Source organism: Chiloscyllium plagiosum, chromosome 30, assembly GCF_004010195.1.
Source record: "Chiloscyllium plagiosum isolate BGI_BamShark_2017 chromosome 30, ASM401019v2, whole genome shotgun sequence".
NCBI classification, from domain to species: Eukaryota; Metazoa; Chordata; class Chondrichthyes; order Orectolobiformes; family Hemiscylliidae; genus Chiloscyllium; species Chiloscyllium plagiosum.
The window spans coordinates 11,701,194-11,721,682 of NC_057739.1; the positions used below are offsets into that span (position 1 = coordinate 11,701,194).

Consider the following 20,489-nt stretch of genomic DNA (forward strand, 5'->3'; position numbering starts at 1 on the left):
CAGGACCCTTTTGGAAAATGTTGAATTCTTCTGTGTGTATGGTTGTGTTAGGTATCTCAAGCATCTTATAGCCATTGTTCAGCTATGATAGAATAAACTGTGTCCATTCTCCTCTCCTGGGGAACCATACACTTCTCTAGGTCTGGCCTTTTAACGCCTCCTCCCCACTTCCTTCACACCAACACTGATTGGTAGCCATGCTGCCAACTGCTGAGAAACCAGCCTTTACCATTCGATTTCTAAACCTCTCCATTTCTCATTCTGCTCGTTCAAGACTTTCCTAAAACCTAACTCCAAGTCTAAGCTAACGTGGTTGTGTCACAATGTCAGTGTTTGTCAGAATGCACTTCTGTGAAATGCCTTGAGATATCTTAAGTGCCACTGTACTCGGTTGCTGGGCTGTTCCAGTTAATCCACCACTTCCTATTTTCCCTCAGAATCGAGGTTGACTCAGTTCAGTGTGTGAGCTACAGACTCTAACATGTGGGTGTTTGAAGGGTTGAGTCTAAGGTTGGTTTGGAGGATTGCGAACCCTCTTTGACACATTGCATCTGTTCTCTCCCAAGCCAAGTATTTTGGTGTGTTCTGTCCCTTTCTAGTGACCCTTCTCTGTTTTGGTCAGTTTCAAGCCACAGGCTCCTGGGCAGGTAAGAACAGTTGAGGAACGCTTTTGGAGATTTCTCTGAAACACTTCCACTGTTTTCTTCAGAGTTTCATGCTGCAACCACGTTTTGAGATAGTTGAGCATCATCCTGCCTCCATACAGCAACAAAACAGGTGCTTCTAACAAGCATTATTGGTTAACGGTCATGAATGACAAAGAGTAATTTTCTCTGGCCAGGAATGCATATGTCGTGAATGTGGTGCTGGAAAAGCACAGAAGGTCAGGCAGTATCCAAAGGACAGGAGAGTCGACGTTTCGGGCAAGAGCCTTTCATCAGGAATGAGGCTTGTGAGCAAAAGAGGTGGAGAAAGAAGTGGGAGGGGTTGGGGCTCCGGGAAAGGTAGCTGAGGGTGTGCTAGGTAGATGGAGATAGGGGTAATAGTGATAGGTCAGAGAGGAGGGTGGAACGGATAGGTGGGAAGGAAGATGGACAGGTAGGACAGGTCATGAGGGCGGTGCTGAGTTGGAAGGTTGGAACTGGGATAAGATGGTAGGAGGAGAAATGAGGAAAATGGTGAAATCTACATTTAGGCCATAGGTTTGGAGGGTCCTGAGGCGGAAGGTCAGGTGTTCTTCCTTCAAGCGTCGGGTGGTTGGAGTGTGGCGATGGAGGAGGCCCAGGAATTGCATGTCCTTGGCTGAGTGGGTGGGGGAGCTGAAGTGTTCAGACACGGGGTGTTGAGTTGGTTGTCCAGGGTGTCCCGGAGATGTTCTCTGAAGTGCTCTGCGAGTAGACCTCCTGTCACGCCAATTTAGAGGCGACTGCATTGGGAGCATTGGATACAGTAAATGAATTGTGGAAGTGCAGGTAAAACGCTTTTGAATGTGAAAGGTTACTTTGGGGCCTTGGACGGAGGTGAGGGGGGAAGTGTGGGCGCAGGATTTGCAATTCCTGTGGTGGCAGGGGAAGGTGCCAGGAGGGGAGGGTGGGTTGGTAGAGGGGTGTGGACCTGATAAGAGAGTCACAGAGAGAATGATCTTTATGGAAAGCAGATGGGGTGGGGAGGGAAATTTATCTCTGGGTTCTGTTGGTAGGTGGTAGAAATTAGATTACATTAAAGTGTGGAAACAGGCCCTTCGGCCCAACAAGTCCACAACGACCCGCCGAAGCGCAACCCACCCATACCCCTACATTTACCCCTTACCTAACGCTACTGGCAATTTAACATGGCCAGTTCACCTGACCTGCACAGCTTTGGACTGTGGGAGGAAACCGGAGCACCCGGAGGAAACTCACTCAGACACGGGAAGAACGTGCAAACTCCACACAGTCAGTCGCCTGAGGCGGGAATTGAACCCGGGTCTCGGGCACTGTGAGGCAGCAGTGCTAACCACTGTGCCACTGTGCCACCGTGCCGCCCACTGGTGGAGAATAATGTGATGTATACAGAGGTAGGCGAGGTTGAAGGTGAGGACCGGGGGGGTTCTGTCCTTGTTGTGGTTGGATGGGTGGGGTTCAAGGGCAGAGGTGCAGGAAGTGGAGGAGATGCGCTGGAGGGCATCATCGACCACATGGGAGGGAAAATTGCGGTCTCTGAGGTATGTATATGCGAATTATTGTAACATTCTGGACAAAACTAGTTAATTTTTACTAACTAGCTCCTCTGGCTCAAATCTTATGTATTTGAAAAAGAATTTCAATGAAATTTTCCTGTGCCTTTTGGATATAACAGATTTAGGGTATCACAGTCTGGCAGTGGGTGCAGTTTTAAAGAGTTTCAGCTTGCAGGGGTTGTCAAGAGAAGATAGAGCAGAAACAATTTCAGGGAGTTACAAGAAAGTTAAGTAGAACAGTTCAACATAATGAAGGAGAAAACTATAACAGTGTAAATATCGGCTTCACTGACAAGAGTGTAAGATTAGATTAGATTCTCTACAGTGCGGATACAGGCCCTTCGGCCCAACAAATCCACACTGACCCTCCGAAGAGTAACCCACCCAGACCCATTTCCCTCTGAATGATGCACCTAAAACTATGGACAATTTAGCATGACCAATTCACCTGAACTCCACATCTTTGGACTGTGGGAGGAAACCAGAGCACCAAGAGGAAACCCATACAGACACGGGGAGAATGTGCAAACTCCACACAGGCAGTCGTCCGAGGCTGGAATTGAACCTGGGACTCTGGTGCTGTGAGGCAGCATTGCTAACCACTGTGTTGCCCAAAAAATATGGAACGCTTCATGAATTTGCGTGTCAAGGACTGAAAGATGTAGATTTAATGGAATGATCAAAAGAATGGAAGAGAAGTTGAGAGATACCTATCCAAAAGGGATTGGATTTAAACTTAATACAGGAGTATTTGTAGGATTATGAGGAAAAATTGAGGTAGTTGATCTAATTGGATCGCTCTTAAAGGAGCTAGGAAAGGCACAATGGATTGTTTGACCATCCACTCTGTTGCATGGTTCAATTATATGGAGTTCAATGTACAGCATCACACATGTGTTGTGACACAGAAAGAGGCAGCTAAGCCCACCATGTCTGTGTTGGCTATCCATTGACTAGTATGACTTAGACCTTCCTCATTCCTGAAAAAGGGTTTATGCCCGAAACGTCGATTCTCCTGCTCCTTGGATGCTGCCTGACCTGCTGCGCTTTTCCAGCAACACATTTTTCAGCTCTGACTTAGTACAGGTCTGGATAGAATTGTATTTACAGTTCAGAAGACCAGTCCTTGCCTTGTGAACAAAGAACAGCACAAGAGTAATAAGAGGTGACAGGGATATTCTTTAAGATCAAAACTGATCTGTTTTTTCTTTTCATTCAATAAGATCCACCCTATTAATTCTGACAACCTACAGTAACGATAGCATCCCTATTAATTTTTAGAACATGTCTCTCACAGGGTCATGTACATTGATTCTGTGGATATCAGACCTGCACACTTTGGTCCCTTCTGTATTTTATTTGCATTTCCTTAAGTCCTAATGTCCTTTAAGATGATTTGGCCATGCAAACAGAATAACATCGCAGGAATTGTCAGAACTATTGATGATGAGGTTTGAGACAAGCATACTTTGCAATATTTCACAGTCAAAAAGTGTGTGCTGGAACAGCACAGCTGGTCAGGCAGCACCCGAGGGACAGTAGAGTCGACGTTTCGGGCATAAGCTCTAAATCCGGAATCACATTCCTGATGAAGAATTTATGCTCAAAACATCGACTCTCCTGCTCCTTGGATACTGCCTGACCGGCTGTGCTTTTCCAGCACCACACTTTTTGACTCTGATCTCCAGCATCTGCAGTCCTCACTCTCTCCCACTATTTCAGAGTGTTTCAGGGGTATTCTGTTTCAGGAAACGGAGTCAATTCTAACAAGATATGGCAGGAGGTAAAATTAAATTATAGCATTTTTGCAATTTATCCAAAGGTGACACAGAATGAAAATGATCCTTTCCTTACTAATATTAGGTGGGAGATCATTTAAAAAGTTAATAATTGGCAGTTTCATCAACAGATGGCTTGTTAGCTACATTATTGAAACTGCAGTGACCTTTGGTGTCCAACACTAAGCACCCTAACAATTCTTTGGAAACTTATTAATAGTTGTAGTTTATTTCTGAGAGCCTGCTATTGACATTCGACTGAATTTGATTTCCTGGTGTGTAATATAATGGAATTCCGGAGCGACTTTATGACGCTGTAGTAGCATCCTTAACTGTCAACTCCAGGTTCAAGTCTCACGTGCTGCAGAAGTATGTATAATAATGTCACTGAACAGGTTGATTAGAAATATATCTTAAGTACTAATCGTGGTTCTTCCAGCCTACTTCTCAGCCAGAAAGTGTGGGTTCAAGACCCACCTGCACTGGACATGTGTTACGGACAGGTTGATTAAAGTATCTTCAGGGCTCATTGTGGAAAAGCTCACAAATAACCAGGTGTCACCGTAACACTTTGGCTGTATAATTAATGCCTTGTAGCATTGACATCCAGCTTTCATTGCAAACCTGAGGTAAATTATAATTACAGCTTATTATGTGTAACATGTCCATCGCCAAAAATGTACAAGGATCTTGCAGCAGCACATTGTATTTTATGCTCCAAATACCCCAATGCCAGTCAAGAAAGAGTTCAATAATAATATCTTCATTGTCAGGCTGATGCTATTGTGTCTCTGAATAATATAAAAGCATAGTCAGTGTTAATCTACTACTTGTTGCAAACAACCATTTTAACTGCAATCATCAAGCACCATTATTTATGGAGTCTCACCTATTTGTTTGAGCCCACATCCTAATTTACAGTCAGAGGTCATTGGATTTCAAATCCTGCCTGTTGCACTCTGCAACCTATCTGTATAGGCTGCTCCTCAGTAGGCTTAGTTCAACTTGGTGATAGTTGCAGATTGACCAGTGCAGTGTTGATGAGTTGAGGGACAGGAGCTGAAGAGACCAAAATATGGTGAACTCAGTCCTGTTCCAAACCAGACAAACTCAGCTGGAGTATTGTGTACAGTTCTGAACATCGCATCTTTTAGGAAGGATCTGAGTATTTTGGAAACAATACAGAAGGGATCCACAAGAAGTTTTCTTTTATCCACTCTTGTCATGATAGTGGTGATGGCTGGGCAGCATTTATCACATGTCTGTAGTTATCCTCAACAAGGTGGTGGTGGTGGTGGTGAATTATCTTCTTGAACTGCTGTTATCCATTTGCCAGAATCAGAGGAGTGCTGAGATCTCAAGAGCGGGAGAGTTGTGGAACTGAACAAGATGACAGAGATGGAGGTGAAAGGTCGTGGAAAAGGTCGAATACAGCATATGACACTTTAAACCAAAGTGTTGCTTTAATAGGAACTCATGTAGGTCGGCAAGCGTGGGGTCATAGGGGAAACAAACGTTCTGTGAGTTCAGATACAAGCAGCAGAGTTTCAGGTGATCGAGTTTATCAACCAACTATGAGCCAGCAATATCCTATTAGCAACCATTTAAAACAAGGGCACTTTATGCTCCATCACCTACCTTTGTACATCTCAGAATAAGAATGACAATTCATGGCAGTCTGCACTTGTACTTACCAGGATTTGCGTTAGGCAATTTTATACTTTATTCTTTAAATGATCCAAGAGCAGTCAGACAGCCATTATAGATGTCTCCCAGGTCCCAAAATTAGCTTTTTTTTAACAAAGTAAAAATTAAATACTTGTCATTGGAAAGAATTATTTGTGAAGGAAATACCATAAGGCTTGTCTAATCTTGGTGAAAATTTTAACAGTTTAGTGATCATGATCATTACTCACAAAGACAGAAATTGCTGGAGAAACTCAGCAGATTTGGCAGCATCTGTGGAGAGAAAGCAGATACCCTAGTGTTCAGGTCCAGTGACCATTCTTTATAACTCATGAACCCTGAAGAAGACCTAAAATGTTAACTGTGCTTTCTCTCCACAGAGGCTGCTGGGTCTGCTGAGTTTCTCCAACAATTTCAGTTTTTGTTTCTGATTTTGAGCACCCACAGTTCTTCATTTTTTTTATGATCATTACTCAGTTAGTTTTAACTATTTAGATAAGAGTGACGGTAGACTAAGAATAAAATCCTAAGTTGGGATAAAGCCAGTATCAGTGCATGGGAATGTGGGTCAGCAGGTGGAGACTGGAAACAGCTACTTAAAAGTAAATCCATGTTGTGGCAGTAGAAGCACTCAAGGGAGGAGCTACAAGGGAGTTTAAAATAAGTATTCTACATCAAAGAAAGAATGGTATTCATGCACCTTGACCTTCTTGGCATCAAATCAATGGACTTAGCAGAAAGAAAACTTAGGTCAGATGCTAAAAGTTCAATATGCTGAAGTCTAGAGCTATATTTAAAGTGCTGTAGTAAATGAAAATAAAATTAGGATGGCAAAGTGAAGGCATAAAAATATTGGGAAGCAAATTCAAGGAAAACTAAAAGGCATCCTTATAAAAGAGCAACTAAAGGAAAAGGAGACCGTGTTCAGAAACGATGACTTTTAATTAATGTTTTGAGCATGGTTTTACAAAAGCAAAGGACAATACAGACATTGCCTTTGAGGAAATGTATGAAATATTGGACGAGATAAACATGGTGAGGGAAGAAATATGAATATATTTGGCATGCTTAGAAGTGGATAAGTTACCAAGCCTTGTAAAATGTATCCCAAGTTGCTCTGTGAAAATATACCCAAACCTCTGAACTTAATCTTCATTTCTTGTCTGATTGCAATGATAGTGCCTGAGAATAGGAGCTCTGCTAATGTTGAATTTGTGTTTTAATAATTACAAAACCAAATAATTACAGAGGAAACTCGATTATCCAAACGTCAGTTCTCCAAATTTCAGATTATCTGAACAAGATTGCAAGGTCCCAGTGCTTGACTAAACTGTGTTATCTGCCATTCAATTATCCAAACATTCGATTATTTGAACAAAGTACTCCCCGCCTGTGTCATTTGGATAATCAAGGTTTCTCTGTATAGGCCAGTTAGCCTAGCCTAAAATGGTTGAGAAAAGCTTTAACATCAAGACCTCGACTTTTTTGTATTCTACATCTTCATTTATAAAGCTGGGATTTCATTATGCTTGCTTAACAACCTTATAAATTTGGCCTACCATTTCCTAAGAGTTTTGCTTATATATAGCATAAAATGATTCACTTTTGAATTATCTGATGTCTATCCTAATGTACACACCTTGCCTACCTTGTACCTTTCTTTGATTCTCTGAATATTCAGTGTATAGCTGGCTTCTCGAGTGTAGCATTTGGAAGAGAATTCATGGGCTCCAGTTTTCAGGCCCCTTTTGTGGTCTGCCCTTAACCCTCCTCCACCATCATTAGATCTAGTGAAATCTGGATCAAATACACTTAAGGAATAATGGCGAGAAGAGCAGGGGAACTTACTTTTCCAATCAAACTGTGCATCAATTCTTTACACTCGGGAAGATCTTTCAGGAGCAGCCAGATGAGTGTTGGAAACCAGTTTATTATGTCACCAGAACACTGAGATTTTGGAGATGATTTGTAGCTCAAGTTGTGCATCAGGTTGTAAGTTTGCTTGCTGAGCTGGTAGATTTGTTCTCAGACGTTTGGCCACCATGCATGGTAACATCATCAATGAGCCTCCAGTGAAGCATTGGCACTCTGTCCTGCTTGCTATTTATCGGTCTCAGTTTGTTGGCGTGGGTGATATCATTTCTGATTCTGTTTCTGAGAGGTTGGTAAATGGGATCCAAATCAATATGATTGTTAATGGAGTTCTGGTTTGAACACCAGAGCACTGTCACCATGGAGTTATGGAGAAGGGTCTTTATGTGTGAGAGGATGTCAGACTATATTCTTGGCCTGAAAATGCTTATGGAGACAAAACATAAAACATTTCCATACTGCTGAAGTTAGCACGAAGATCCCACCATCTCAACCCTTCCCCTTGCCTGAGATGTGATGATGCTCAGGCAAAACCACCATCAGTTGTTCCTCTCTGATCAGAGAGCAACGCTGTTCTCCTTTGGGACTCTGGTGACTTTACAATTGTCGATTACATTTGTTTTGGTTATGCTTGTACTTTGGGTTAACAGTGGGGAGATGAATAAGGAAATTATTTTGTAGGAGTTAATATTCACTTTACATTGACTGCTCCCAGTTTGTTGATCTGTTTCTCAATCTGAGAATGAAAGTGAAGAGTTCCATTGCATGTGCATCTGTGCCAGTTCCTTAACATCCTAGTAATTACATCTGACCAAGTGTGATTGCAATTATTGCTATGATCCAATAGAACTCCTCGTTAGATAAAAACGATGCCACTTCTGCAGATACTCCACTGTGGTGCATCAGGCACCACAATTCATTGGATAAGCATACGACAAAGGAAGGTTAGTGGCTGCAAACTGCCTCAACCAACCCTTCTACAATACCACTCATTTGTAGATGTGACAAATACTGTGAGAAGCGGTAATCTCAGGAAATACCAGATGGAGGGCAGTGGTACAGATTTAAAGTCCAGGGAATTCCGATTATACCACACTTCCAGTGTTGCAAACTTCCAAAGCTAACTATCCTACCTCCAAAATTCTGGGACAAATGAAGGTACTGAAAGCAATGAGTGTGGTGCACTGGTACTGAATATACATTGGGGAAAAAAATAAATCTTAAATTTGAAATATCCTAGAAAAGAGAACCTAGCAGGGTGTCAGTCTAAAAATGCTAAGTTAGAACAAAATAACTTCTGAATGCATACAGTACAGGAAGGTGTCAGGTTTGGGTTTAACATATTGAATTGTTGTTTAAGAGTTCATTTAGTGATGTGCAAGTAGCGTTGTTACAATGGTATTGATATTTGTACTCATGTCACCATGGCAGAGTGAAAACACACCAAGAATTTCCTTAAAATACAAATGTTGGAAATACTCACTTGGCCTGGCAGCATCTGTGGAGGGTGAAAAAGTAAACATTTTGCTTTGAATATGAACTCTTCAGAACTCCAAGTTCCCCCACCCTGCCAGGTGTATGAATTTATCACAGAACGAAAATGTCTATTCATTTGAAGCCTTTTGAAACAATTCCTTCCTTCATTTTTTTCCATGCCACTCTATTTGCAGGAAGTCTGAAAAATGAAAGAACTGTACTGCTATCCTTCTGGCAAATCAAAATAATCAGATTTTCCCGACAAACTTCCAGCTACACTGTTTTTTAAAGAAAGATTTGCAATTTCTATTGCTTAGAGAGGGTGAACTAACTCTCAGGAGAGTAACCTGCAAAACAAAGCCACATAGCCTCACCTATGATTGATCTCCTGGCTACAGTCTTATCCATTGGTACTTATAGAGTTATAGAGTCATACAGAAACAGACCCTTCGCTCTAGCCAGTCCATGCCGAGCATAATCCCAAACTAAACTGGTCCCACCTGCCTGCTCCTGGCCCATATTCCTCTAAACCTTTCCTATTCATGTACTTATCCAGATGTCATTTAAACATTGTAATTGTACCCACTTCCACCACTTCCTCAGGAAGTTTATTCTACTCACGATCCACCCTCTGTGTAAAAAACATTTTTCCCCATGTCTTTTTTAATCTCTCTCCTCTCACTTCAGAAATGTGCCATCTAGTCTTGAGATCCCCCATCCTAGGAAAAGATAAGTGATTTTTTTAAACTTCTTGTGGTTGTTATGGGGGACTTTAACTTTCCTGATATTGATTGGGAAAGCTATAGCTCGAGTTCGTTAGATGGGTCAGTGTTTGTTCAATGTGTGCAGGAGAGTTTCCTGACACAATATGTAGACAGGCCAACAAGAGGTGAGGCCATACTGGATTTGGTTCTGGGTAACGAACCAGGCGTAACCATTCAATTCTCAAACAATATTTATACATCAATAATAAAAACAGATGGGGCAAGATTTTAATAACTGCAACAATTCAGAAATGGTTAATTCTTCAGAATTTGCATTATTAAAAATAAAACGTAAGCATGTCTCGTGAAAGCTCATCCAACCACATTTTGTGCTGCAGATTTTGCTTAAGGAAAAGTTTTCCTTTAAAAAGAGAACCACATTTTATTGATATGCTGTTGGCAAATAATTTGGAAACAAGCTAATTCAGTGACAAAAAACGGAAAGTACTGCAGATGCTGTAAGTCAGAAAATCAGAAGTTGCTGGAAAAGATCAACAGGTTCTGCAGCATCTGTGAAGAGAAAATAGAATCAATTTTTTGGGTCCAGTGACCATTCCTCAAAATGCAGCTCAGTGACTGCTTGCCCAGATTCTGCATTTAACCAACTTGCCATCTGACAATGAAGCACATTCCACAGTGTACAGCACAAAGCTACTCAAACTGAAGTTAATCAAAGTCTAAAATAAAATTTGAGCTATTCTGAAAGGATTGTTCCAGGTAATTCCAATGAAGGCGCTGCTTCCTTCCCTACCAAAACTCTGAAGGCCTTGATCAGAGTTACCAAAATCAGTTTTGAAATTTCTACAGCTGAATTAATATTCATCACTCAATCCCCGATAGAACTGAAGTCTGTGGAAGATAGGTTATTTGCTGACCAGTTTTCAGGTTCCTGTGTAGGTTCCATACCTTGGAGGTAGTAATCTTCTCCACTTCTAGCGCATAGTCGAGGAGAGGTGTGGCTGGGAAATGCTGCTTCACAAAATCCTTTAGGATCTGTACCCTCATGTCTGGATTGTTAATCTGTGATCAGGAAAGTTTAATTCATCAAATACCACAATGGCGATTTAAATGTGCAGTACATACCAGGATCTCTATCAGATCATGGTATTTCCAAAGTGACTGATCATCATTCCCAGACTATATATTTGTGACAGCTGAAACGTTGTCACCTCTAGATGCAGTTACCCCAATCTTCAACACGGAATAAATCAGAGTGCTTCCAAAACACTGAACATCAACACAATTGGCAGATTACAGCCACTGTACTCCCCAGCAACTCAAGACAACTTATACTTGTGTTCCAAACTCTGGTTTTCCTGTTTTAATTTGTAAAAAGCTATTCCTTAAAATCTTAAATCAATTCACCACAACCATGAGATAATATGAGATGTATGACATTTATTTGTATTTAATTTAGAAGTGTCACCTTCAATGATAAACCCTTGTAAACCCAAGTCAAAAACACTTGGGGAAAGCGGTAGATGTGGTATATATGGATTTTAGTAAGGCGTTTGATAAGGTTCCCCATGGTAGGCTACTGCAGAAAATACGGAGATATGGCATTGAGGGTGGGTTGGAGGTTTGGATTAGGAATTGGCTGGATGGAAGAAGACAGAGGGTAGTAGTTGATGGCAAAGTTTCTTCATGGAGTGCCGTCACTAGCGGTGTTCCGCAAGGATCTGTTTTGGGACCATTGCTGTTTGTCATTTTTATAAATGACCTGGAAGAGGGGTTAGAAGGTTGGGTGAGCAAGTTTGCGGATGATACGAAAGTCGGAGGAGTTGTTGACAGTGAGGAAGGATGTGGCAGGTTACAGCAGGATATAGAGAGGCTGCAGAGCTGGGCAGAAAGGTGGCAAATGGAGTTTAATGTAGCTAAGTGTGAGGTGATTCACTTTGGGAAGAATAACAATAAGATGGGGTACTGGGCTAATGGTCGGATACTTGGTAGTGTGGATGAGCAGAGGGATCTTGGTGTCCATGTACACAGATCTTTGAAAGTTGCCACCCAGGTAAATAGTGCGGTGAAGGCGGCATATGGCGTACTGGCTTTTATTGGTAGAGGAATTGAGTTCCGGAGCCCTTAGGTCATGTTGCAGTTGTATAAGACTCTGGAGTATTGTGTGCAGTTTTGGTTGCCATACTATAGGAAGGATGTGGAGGCACTGGAACGGGTGCAGAGGAGGTTTACCAGGATGTTGCCTGGTATGGTAGGAAGATCGTATGAGGAAAGGCTGAGGCACTTGGGGCTGTTTTCATTGGAGAAAAGAAGGTTTAGGGGTGACTTGATTGAGGTGTACAAGATGATTAGGGGGTTAGATAGGGTTGACAGTTGAACCTTTTCCCGCGTATGGAGTCGGGTATTACAAGGGGGCATAGCTTTAAATTAAGGGGGGGTAGATATAGGACTGAAGTTAGGGGTAGGTTCTTCACTCAGCGAGTCGTAAGTTCATGGAATGCCCTGCCAGTAGCAGTGGTGGACTCTCCCTCTTTATGGGCATTTAAGCGGGCATTGGATAGGTATATGGAGGATAGTGGGTTAGTATAGGTTAGGTGGGCTTGGATCGGCGCAACATCGAGGGCCAAAGGGCCTGTACTGCGCTGTATTCTTCTATGTTCTATGTTCTTTAAGATCACCTCTCACCTTCCTGTGGTCCAGTGAAAGAAGACCCAGCCTGTCCAGCTTTTCTTTATAACTCAAACTATCCATACCCGGCAACTTCTGACATTGTGAGGTAAAATTTTAACTTGCTAGAACCCCAGTTGAAATTGGACCCTGTTAACTTTAAAATCCTCCAGATTTTCCTTTCTGACTCTCACTGAGTTCCAATCCTGGTCTTAGTTGTGTTTCATTACCAGAAATGATCACTTTGCTGTTGGGCAAGACCCAATGAGATCCAATGAGAACTGCCTGACCTCCCTGATTTCAGGGTGAATTATAGAGTGCTGATCCAGTCTGGATTTCCACTTCCCCCCTGCACACAATCCAAGATGGGTGATGGTATACATAGAAATTCTATTGTTCCTTTCTGATCTGATAGTAGTCAACTCTGACAACAACAAAAATATTATGTAATGTATCTTCAACATTGCATCATGGATGGAGGTAATTTGCTGATGTCTTCACAAGATACTGCTTTGCCAATAAATTAAATACAGAAACATGATGACACATGACCCAAAAATAGTCAAAGAACTCACTTTTAGCAACAGTTTGCATTTGCAAAACACCTTGAACATAGAGAACATCCCAAGCTGCTTCACACGATTCTACTAAGACTTAAATCTCAGGCAAATTTAGCAAGTGATAGGTGGCTCACACGCTCACTTGACAGTAAGCTATTAGGTACGCTGTGCCTCCTGAGCTTATTTGAAGACATGTCAAGTTTTTTTTTATCTCAGTCATTTTACCTGACATCAGCTTTGGTGTAATCCTTTTTCTCAGGAAGATGAAAACTGGTGGAGCTGCCACTCATGGACATGTTTAGATGCAATCAAATAAAGAAAAACACTTCAATCCATTGATTCTCACCCTTCTGAAATACAATCCTAACGTTTAAAGTGATTTTAGCTTAATCTGTGAGTTCAATTCCCAGTTCTGTCAATTATTTTAACTTGAAGCTCCATCTGATCTCTAGCAGTATGTGATATCCATTAGTTTACATGTAAGACAAGTTGGGAGAAAGCACTTGAAGGAGCAGTGGTATGAATCCAAAGAACAGAGGAGTAAATGGCAAAAGATGCATCTATTTCACACAAAGCCGAGCTTGTTCCATCTCCTGTTTCAGTGGAGCTGCTAAGCTTTGTTTAAACTTCTGTAGTGGTTAACAGAGAGCGATAGACTGCCATCGCCCCTCACACAGTGTCAATTATTTTCAATAGTTCATGACTTCAATGCGGGAACTAAATATGATACCTTCAAGCTTGCAAATAAAACATAGCTGGCTGGGAGGGTGATCTGTTAGGAGGATGCAGAGTGTGACTTGGTCATATCGAGTGAGTGAGCAAATGCATGGCAGATGAAGTATAAAGTGGATAATTGTTATTGACTTTGTGAGAAAAGGCAGAAAGGTAGATTATTAAATGGTTGCCAATAGATTGGGAAAGGAGAAGGTCCACCAAGACTTGGGTAACCTTGAACACAAGTTGCTGAAAGTAAGCGAGCAGGTTCAGCAAATAATATGTTGTGAGAAGATTTGAGTACAGCAGCAGGAAAATCTTGCTGTAATTGTACAGAGCATTGGTAAGACCACACTTGGAGTGTTATCCGCAATTTTGCTCTCCTTATCTGAGGAAGGATGTTCCTGTTTTGGTTGGAGTGCAATGAAGACTTACCAGACTATTTTCTGGGATGGCAGGACTGATGCATGAAGAGACATCGGATTGGTTAGGATTATGTTCATTGGTGTCAAAGGGAAGATCTCTTAGAAACCTGTAGAATTCTAACAGAGCTAGATTGTGTTAGCACATGAATGATGTTCCCAATGAACTGGAGAGTCCAGAACCTGAGGTCCCAGTCAAAGGGTGTGTGGTTGATCACTTAGGACTGAAATGAGAAGAAATTTCTTCACCCAGAGAGTGGTGAGCCTGTAGAATTCTCTGTATCAGAATGCAATTGAGACTAAAACATTGAATGTTTTCAAGAAGAAGGTATATTTCTATGGGTTAATGATATATGAGGGCATGGGGAAAGAACAGAGACGGAGTACCGTGTTGGATGATGAACCTGCTCCTATTCCTGTATGATCTGTTGATGTGTGCCTTTAAGTGGGATTTGTTCTGTCCTGTTTCTCTTGAAGAGGTGTGTGTTGTTAACCAGATGCTGAGGTGTCTGCTCCATGGAAAGCAGAATAAATAGCTTTGTGTATTGAAAATTAGATGAAAGAAGCATGATCAGGTGGAGTCAGGCTCACACAATCCAGAGATTTAGAGATTTAGTTTTGCTGTCAGTTGAAGAGATTGAAGGTTTTGGATTTGAAACTGCTAGATGGGGAGGCAATGGCCTGATGGTAATATTGTGAGATTGTTAATTCAGAGACCCAGGTAATGTTCTGAGGACACAGGTTCAAATCCCACCACTGCAAATGATGGAATTCAAGCTCATAAACAAATCTGGAATTAAAGAGTCTAATGATGACCATGAATCCATTGTTGTTTGTCATGAAAATCCCATCTGCGTCAGTAATGTCCTTTAGGGAAGGAAGCTGCCATCCTGAGCTGGTCAGGGCTACATGTGACTCCAGACCCACAGCAATGTAGTTGACTCTTAACTGCCCTCTGGGCAATTAGTGTTGGACAATAAATGCTGCCTGGTCAGCAGTACCCTCGTCCCATGAATGAATACAAAACACTACAGCTCTTTCTTTGCTGCTGCAAAAAAAACTTGAGTTCTCTCTCTTGCAGTATTTCATTCAGCTCGACTAGAGTGAAAAGACAGCACATGAGAATAACACTGTTCTGCTGAATTTGTCTTTGCCAAGGTTGTATTTATAGGATGCTGCTATATTGGAACAGCTGATGATTAGTAGTGAAATAATATTTTGTTAAGTATTTCGATAGAGTTAAAGTTGTGCCAATTTATTTTTGCTTTTGTTTGCATTTTAACTGTGGTGTAAGAATGATTTTTGGTTTGCTTAAATTATAGTAATTTGACCAATCAAATCACATCTGGAACACAGAACCTTATACTTGCCAATAAATAAGATACAAGTTCTGGTCTAGGCTATCTCCTAGCTATATTTTGATGGGACTGGTGTGGTCCATAACAATGATCAACTTATTTGACATATTATGGCACACTTGAATCCAGAAGACTACCACTGTGCTATAAGAGTGTTATTCCAGATTTTTTGTCATTTATTGAATCAACTGGCAATGCATACACTGATACCTATACTATTTTGTTCTTCATGCAACATGCATCGAGATTAATGTGATACATTAAAATTGTGCATCTGTTAGTCACCTTAACAATAGCACACTGGCAGAAGCAAGTGTATTATGCTGCATAAACTCAAATTGTAATAGTGATCCCGTTTAGGAGCCAAGGTTTTACATGTATAAATAAGTACCCGCTTACCATGCAGGATCCTCCAGCAAGCTCAAATTAATCATTTGCAGATTTCATTCCCCTGTCCTGTAGCTATTTGTTTATTGAAATATTCAATACGTTGTGGAACTTAATTGCCCTGAAAAATTGCACTGTGAAAGAAATTGAGGTATTGTTTTATAGGTTGCACTGAATATGTCTGTATTGCGGACTGACCGCTGGTTTTGTATTCTGGTGGAAAGAACTGCATTAAGTAAAATCAATAATACCTTCCCCTTTGCTTTTCTGCTCCTGTAGGTCTCCAGGTTGTTCTTCCTGAATACCTGAGGGAGAAGTTTGTGCAGTCAGCCCTGAGTTACATCATGTGCAATGGAGAAGGCGAATACATCTGTAAAAACAGTCAGTGTGCTTGTCAGTGTGCAATGGAATTTCCACAATGCAACTGTCCTATCACTGACATTCAACTCATGGAAAATTCATTGGCTGGACTTTCTGAGGCATGGAACACAGCTTATAAAGATTTTGAAACATCAGGTAAATTGAATAAACTTTGAGAGCTCTCTTGGGATAAAAATAAACGTTTTGAGAAATTACATGCCACACAGCTTGAACAGGCAAAAGCTATTTGAATAAAGCAGCTTTCAGGATTCTCACATTGACAAATTATTTTACAGTTACTTCAAAAGTTTGATTTTTAATCTTGCTTATCTCAATCTCATACTAATCTCACTAATGCCGCATTACCCAGCAGACAGAAACAGTGCGATTTCTGGATTCCTTCCAAGAAATCAAACTTTGTGAAAATGGAGGTCCCTCTGCAGATGACAGAATCTTTCATTTCATGATCACTATGATTGATTTTTGTCTCTTCGTTCCGTTTTAAAAGACGTATTGGCTCCAAAGTGCAGTTCACAAATTGAGCAAAACCCTGATATTCCCTGTAACTGGGTAGTAAATGAATCAAGTTCAATCCCTTCCCTGTCTTTGTTCTGCATGGCGACTAAAATCCTATAGTTGACCACAACAGTCCATCCAGGAAGAACAAGTAACAATATTCCTTGTCACTATTTCCGGCGACCTGTGCGAGAAAGTGCATGCTAAATTGATCCTAAGACTGACAGTGAAGGAAGAAACCTGGTGCAAATCCTTTTCTTAATAGTTTGCTTATAGAATGTAGCGTTATAGATATCCACCTCCTAGCTGGTTATCAAGTGTGTCTGCAGTCTCTCTTTATTAAGGCTCTAAATACTCGAAAACAGAAGCCACTATGTTTCCAGAGGACCGTAAGTGCCTCTCTCATTAGAGCCATGGGGAATACAGTGTTACAGGGAAAGAAGAGGAGTTGTGGGTCTGGGAAGGATGCTCTTTGGAGACACAGTGTGGACTCTATGGGCTAAATGGCCTGCTTCCACACTATAGATTCTCACTGGTGTTGAGTTAATCATGAGGATCACTACACCACAGGTGAGAAGTGAGGTTGAGATGGCAGGGCTTCAGGTTGACCTTAGATGGGATTGGAATTGAAAGCTGTTGCTAACATGAGTGTATGAATGCTCTTCATCCTTGTAGTTCACCAAATAATTAAGATTCAGTTAACAAGCCACCATTGCAGTTATCAGAGAAAAATATGGTGGGTCATGACTTTGATATTCACATCCCTCTGTTTGTGTAATCTATCAACACATATACACTCATGGAGTCTTGGTTGGGCACCTGCAGATTTATAACTCCAGCAGTTATATGAGAGCCAGATGAGAAAAAACACGTATAGAGTAGTCACTTGTCTCATCTTATTTCCATCAAGAGAAAGGCTGTCGTAAATCACTTGTGTCGTCAGTGCTGATAATTTATTGGCCTTCCACACTGATGGAACATCACCATTTAATCACTGTAACTAAACACTTTGTTCTTCATTGTACAAAACTATATTCCATTAGACACTGCAAACAGGAATCTCCACAGATCTGGCTGATGCTATTTATGAATTTTTGTGACAACTTGACAAGACACAGAGTTGTGGAAAAGCTGTCTCATGTCTTGATGTTTGGGTCATGTGCTCTGAGCCCTTTTGCCTTCAATATGATGTCAGAGATGTTAAGCAAATAAATATAAACAATACATTGACATAATAATTTGATACCTTGTGTTGTGTTCCAATAGTGAAATGAGTGCTTGCATTGGTGGTTGGTTCCACCTCTTGGCCCAGCTTCTCTTTGAATGTTTCTCAAACTGCCTTACCCCACATTTCAACAACACTTCCCCAACCTTCTGCTGTATGTCCTTTTACCCAGCCTTTGAACGCTTCCATACTGTTCTGCGCCCAATCTAAATCCATTTTTGTTCTTAGGGTGATAACTCCAAGAAAGAACTTGCATTTGTATGTAGACCTTCACAGTTTCTCTGAGATTCTTTACATTGAATTAAGTACCATGGCGTGTGTCTGTTGTGACATGATTTGCCCCATACTGCAGGTATAATGGTGACATAATCTTGCAATTTATGCTTGGGAATAAATCTTGAACAGTACATTGTATAGTCCTTTCCTTGCTGTTTTTTCAGAACAGTACATAAGTTCTCACTCATCAACATGAGAAGGTAGTTGAGAGTGTGGTGCTCGAAAAGCACAGCAGGTCGGGCAGCATCCGAGGAGCAGGAGAATCCACGTTTCAGTCATAAGCCCTTCACAGTCTTGACTCTGGTCTCCAGCATCTGCAACCCTCACTTTCTCCAACATGAGAAGCTAGCCATGGCCATGGCTTGGGGTCTCATTTAAAAGATGACACCTCAGACAGTCTACCACAGTCTCCAAGCTACATTAGAGTAGCAGCCTAGATTGTGTGCTCAGACCAGTAGAGTGTGACTTGACTTGCACCTTCCTTTCAGGAGTGCTACCAGCAGCCATAGTCAACTAAAGTAGATTTTGAGGACATACAGTAGAAGGTTGGGGAAGTGTTGTTGAAACGTGGGGTAAGGCAGTTTGAGAAACATTCAAACAGAAGCTGGGCCAAGAGCAGGCTATTTTACTGTTGATCAAGCACCATAATGATATAAAGGGAATGCTCTAGTCAGGGATACTCCCCTGCTTTCCAATTACAAATGGAGGCTGATCTGAAAATAGATTGTTGTTCCCAAATTATATTCATAGTTTGTGTCACACAAACCTTGGAGAGAAGCAGATTAACTTATTTGGGAAACATTGGTTTTGGATCAACCATGGGGAGTTTGTGTCTTCTGTTGGAACAAGCTGCCACCTCTAGAAATAAAGAGTTTACAATATGGCAGTTGACATTTTACGTTGGGAGGGGTCTGTCCAAACCAAAGGGGATTCGGGGGTGCCTTGAGTGGTCAACATTTAATCAAAAATGTAGGATAGAAATTAGCTTGTCTTTGCAGAGCTTCCAATCGAATGTCCGCTTGTCATTCTTTCTTTCAGATGAATTCAAGTCCTTCTTGAAACGTCTGCCCACCACACATTTCTTGACAGTGGGGAGTGTCCATCAGCTCTGGGGCAATGACTGGGATCTCCAGGCGCGGTACAAAATGCTCCAGAGCTCTGTGGAGACGCTAAAGCTGAAAATCCAGCGTACTGCCCGCAAACTCTTCAGCCTCAGTATCCGCTGCCGTCACAACCCCAACCACCAGATGCCTCGAGAAAGGTAAGGAAGACATGAAAGGAAGAGAGTGCCATCAGGGCTTTCTCCTTTCTCAGTCAGAGGTGAAGTACTGGTGTTTCCATAATGGTGTGCGATGATAATCATAGCTCATCTCGAGAAATCACAGCACTTGAAAAGCTAACCAGGGAAGAGATGGAGGTGGTTGTAGCTCCTGATTTTCCCACAGCATCCCCTACTCTGACAAGAATGCACCTTTCTTGACTGGAAATTTAGAATAAATTCAAAATTCAGCTTGAAATTTCCATGGTGTAGCATCCTTTATTCATGTCAAAAAGGCAGTCTGACAAGTAAGAGACAGCGAGTCATTAAAAAGAGGAGACGTTGAGTTGGAACTGGGTGTTATCGATAAAGATGTGAAAACCGACATACCGTATATACTTGAGTAATAGACAATTTTTTTTTTGACCACCTGTTCAGGTTAAATTTGTGGGATTGTCCATTACATGGATACTACATTTAAGGGGCTGAAATTCATGCTCGTCAAAATTCATATCATAAGTAGAAGCCCAACTGATCTCTCAACGAATAAAGGCAAAAAAACTGAATTATGGTAATTCTGAAAACTCGAAGCGGAACACAACAACCAGCAGATTGGAATACCGGGAGTGGAGCAAAACAACCGGCAGACTGGAACATTGGAGCGGAATATGACAGTAGGCACACTGACTCATAAACGCTGATCTGTTATCTATGAAGAACCAGGGTCGACTTTTACATGAGATATGTGGAAAATTCCAGGCTATTTGGCCAAAAATGGGAGGCGACCTTTACATGAGGTCAACTATTACTCAACTATATACGGTGGTTGGATAATTTTGTTCCGGACCTTTAAAGAAGAGATGTTCATAAATACATCCATGTGGGTTACCAGGACTAAATATGCATGAATGGAAAGAAAAGTCATCGTTATAGTTCTCTAGCTGCTATGAGATAGATAAGGAATGCAATGGGACCAGGTGAATGCCACTATCAA

The 20,489-nt window shown here is 41.4% G+C and overlaps 1 protein-coding gene across 4 annotated transcripts in view; it reads left to right on the forward strand.

Moving 5' to 3' along the window:
* brinp1 (bone morphogenetic protein/retinoic acid inducible neural-specific 1) overlaps positions 1-20,489 on the forward strand; it is a 371,924-nt gene that overhangs the window by 343,913 nt on the left and 7,522 nt on the right. For all 4 annotated transcript variants that reach the window (XM_043719925.1, XM_043719928.1, XM_043719927.1 and 1 more), the window contains exons 6-7: positions 16,140-16,376; positions 19,276-19,498. In XM_043719925.1, coding sequence (XP_043575860.1) covers positions 16,140-16,376; positions 19,276-19,498 — 460 coding nt within the window. The remainder of the gene's footprint in view (positions 1-16,139; positions 16,377-19,275; positions 19,499-20,489) is intronic.